Genomic DNA, 2,589 nt, shown 5'->3' with positions numbered 1-2,589 from the left:
ACCAGCCACCCTGTTGCTCAGAGCTCACTCTCTTAACCAACTGAGCCACTCGGCCGGCTCCCAAATCGTTTTTCATAAATCTCATATTAAAACAAGATGTTGAATTAGGGAGTATTAAATAAAGAATAAATTTTTTATAGCATTTTTGTTTGTTGTTTATTATTTTTCCTTCTGTTTCCCACTTCAGACTTCGTAGTTAATGAGTTTTATCCTCAATTTTTTATTGACTGTTGATTTTTATGACTTTGGTCACACTGACTGCACATAAGTAAATATCTAAGAGAAGGACCTGCTGATGGAAGATGTATTTTGGTATTGACATTTAAGAGGTAACATCAGTTTCCTCTCTTTTTATACTTTATTTAGATTCCGACACAGCCCCAACTGCTGGTACCTGAGAGACTGGACTATCCACACCTGGATTAGGCAGTGTCTAAAATATGGTGCACAAGACAAAGCCTTATATACTCTTGTAAATAAGGTGAGTATTTTCTTGGCATTTGCAGCTTGTTCTTTGAGTTTAGATGATATGGGTTTGAACCTATTACCGTACAGCAAAAATTGTACAAGAAATACCTTTTTAAAATTATTTACCCTCAGATATCCTTTTTAGAATAGAGCTGGATATAAATTAACACTTTAAAAATAAAAATGCCTATAGCTGCTGCTTTTGCAAGCATAGTGACTCAGACATGGACAGGTAGAAACAAAGGTAATCCAATCACAAGAACTCTGCACTAATTTCATTTTGGGGAGTTTTTGCTCCCATGACTTGGGCCCAATCTAACTTAATATATATTTCAGACAGTTTGTGGGTGAGAGACATTGCACTGGGTATGGCATGTCTGCAAAAATGAGCAATATCCTGTCCTTGCCCTCAGGAATCTTATGATTTAATAAGGCAGGTAAGCAGGTTCACTAATAAATCTAATATTGGGCCCCAGGGGAAGGAATAGATTAAATCCTGCTTGCCTCAGTTCAGAGTTTAATGACACTCAAAGAGGACGATTCCTATGAAAACAAAGCAAGAAGGATCTAAAAAGGCAGAAAAGTCTGTCTCATTTTCTGCTGCTCCTAGTCTGTTAGTGGAAGGAACACTGGACAAGGAGTCAGAAAACCCAGGCTGTTACCCTGTAAGTTCCACCAATTGCTTGTAACTTCAGGCACATAATGTATCCTCTGGGTCTTAGTTTTATCAACTGGAAGTCAAGTGTGTTGTACTAAACCAGTGATTTCTAACCCTGGCTGCCCATTAGAATCACACAAGAAGCTTTTAAAATTTATAGATGCTTTTCTCCACCCCCAAGATTCTAATTTAATGGATTTTTCTGGAACCCAGGCATTGGTATTTTTTTTTTAGTGGGGTTTTAATTTTTTTTTAAATGGATTTTATTTTTTAGAGCAGTTTTAGGTTCACAGAAAAACTGAGCAGAAGGCACAGAGATTTCCCATATGCTCCTCAACCCACACACGCAGCGNTGGGAGAGGGAGCAGACTTTTCAAGATCCCTTTGAGTCTGTTGACAGATCTCTCAAAGAGCTGCAGTGCAGAGGTGATTATATTAGATGTGTGAAGTCTTCTTAAAATAAAGTGTGAGATAGAAAGACTTCTGTTCTTCTATGTTGCAGTAAGACTCAGAAGGTTAGCAAATGGCTTTAAACAGATTTTAATTTGAGCTTTGAAAGTGTATAGCTAGATCCTATCAATCTTTGTTATTCTTGCTCAAAGCCTAGAAATGGTCTGCAGATCATGAGTAAGAGAAAAGGGTATTCGGTTGGATACGGTCATGGTGGTCATCGGAGACATCCTACCGCAGAAGATTAGAGTGTCAATGAGGATTAGGTTTAAAATAATCTTGGCATAAAGTTGGTAATTGATATTTTTTATTTTGTTTTTTTGTTTGTTTTTAATGGGAAAAGAGATTGAACCTACTGCCAAAAACACCTCTAAGCAACTAGCAGTGCCCTTTGTGTCTTTAGCACTTAATGTCCCACCTTGTATGTTAACCTTTATTTGTATACTTTGTTTTTGTAATCAGGTTATAAGTGCCCCAAACAGGGAATTTATAATTCTTCTTATATACCATAGATGTTAACTAAATGACCAGTACATAATAGCATTTAACACATGTATTGACTAAAGCTCTTTTTTATTTGCTGACAACCTACTGTGGGCCACAAACGGTGTCAGACACTGAGGAATGAGTGAAGAGCAAACCAGCCACTGCTCCCGCCTTGCGCAGGGCGGTTACAGGCTAATGAGGGAGCACCGCCATCATTTAGGCAGTAGATCTGGTATGTCACTTGACTTTTTTTCTTTAAAAAATAGAATTAACTTTTAGGCCATTATACTTTAGATCTCAGATTTTTTTGGAGTAAAAAGAAGAGGAGCTCAAGTAGCTCAACTACTGATTTTAAAAAATGTGAGGGAAAGCATGAAATAGTAAAAGATCGATTTTGTTTCATTTCTATGCAGAGGATCTCATTACATCTAGTATCTCAGGCACCTATATGATGCCTTCTTCCAACTAGATCACTTTTATCCTGATCATAATTTGACTTATTTCTATCTTGATGCTTTTAAAAAGGC

At 37.1% G+C, this 2,589-nt stretch overlaps 1 protein-coding gene across 1 annotated transcript in view; it reads left to right on the top strand.

Annotated features, from left to right (window-relative positions):
* Positions 1-2,589, top strand: part of MRPS27 (mitochondrial ribosomal protein S27) — an 83,844-nt gene that overhangs the window by 59,997 nt on the left and 21,258 nt on the right. The window contains exon 5 of the mRNA XM_019665082.1: positions 367-481. Coding sequence (XP_019520627.1) covers positions 367-481 — 115 coding nt within the window. The remainder of the gene's footprint in view (positions 1-366; positions 482-2,589) is intronic.

Source organism: Hipposideros armiger, unplaced genomic scaffold (genome assembly GCF_001890085.2).
Source record: "Hipposideros armiger isolate ML-2016 unplaced genomic scaffold, ASM189008v1 scaffold_432, whole genome shotgun sequence".
In the NCBI taxonomy this organism is placed as follows: Eukaryota; Metazoa; Chordata; class Mammalia; order Chiroptera; family Hipposideridae; genus Hipposideros; species Hipposideros armiger.
The sequence above is the reverse complement of the archived record's forward strand: the minus strand, read 5'-3'. Positions and strand labels throughout refer to the sequence as shown.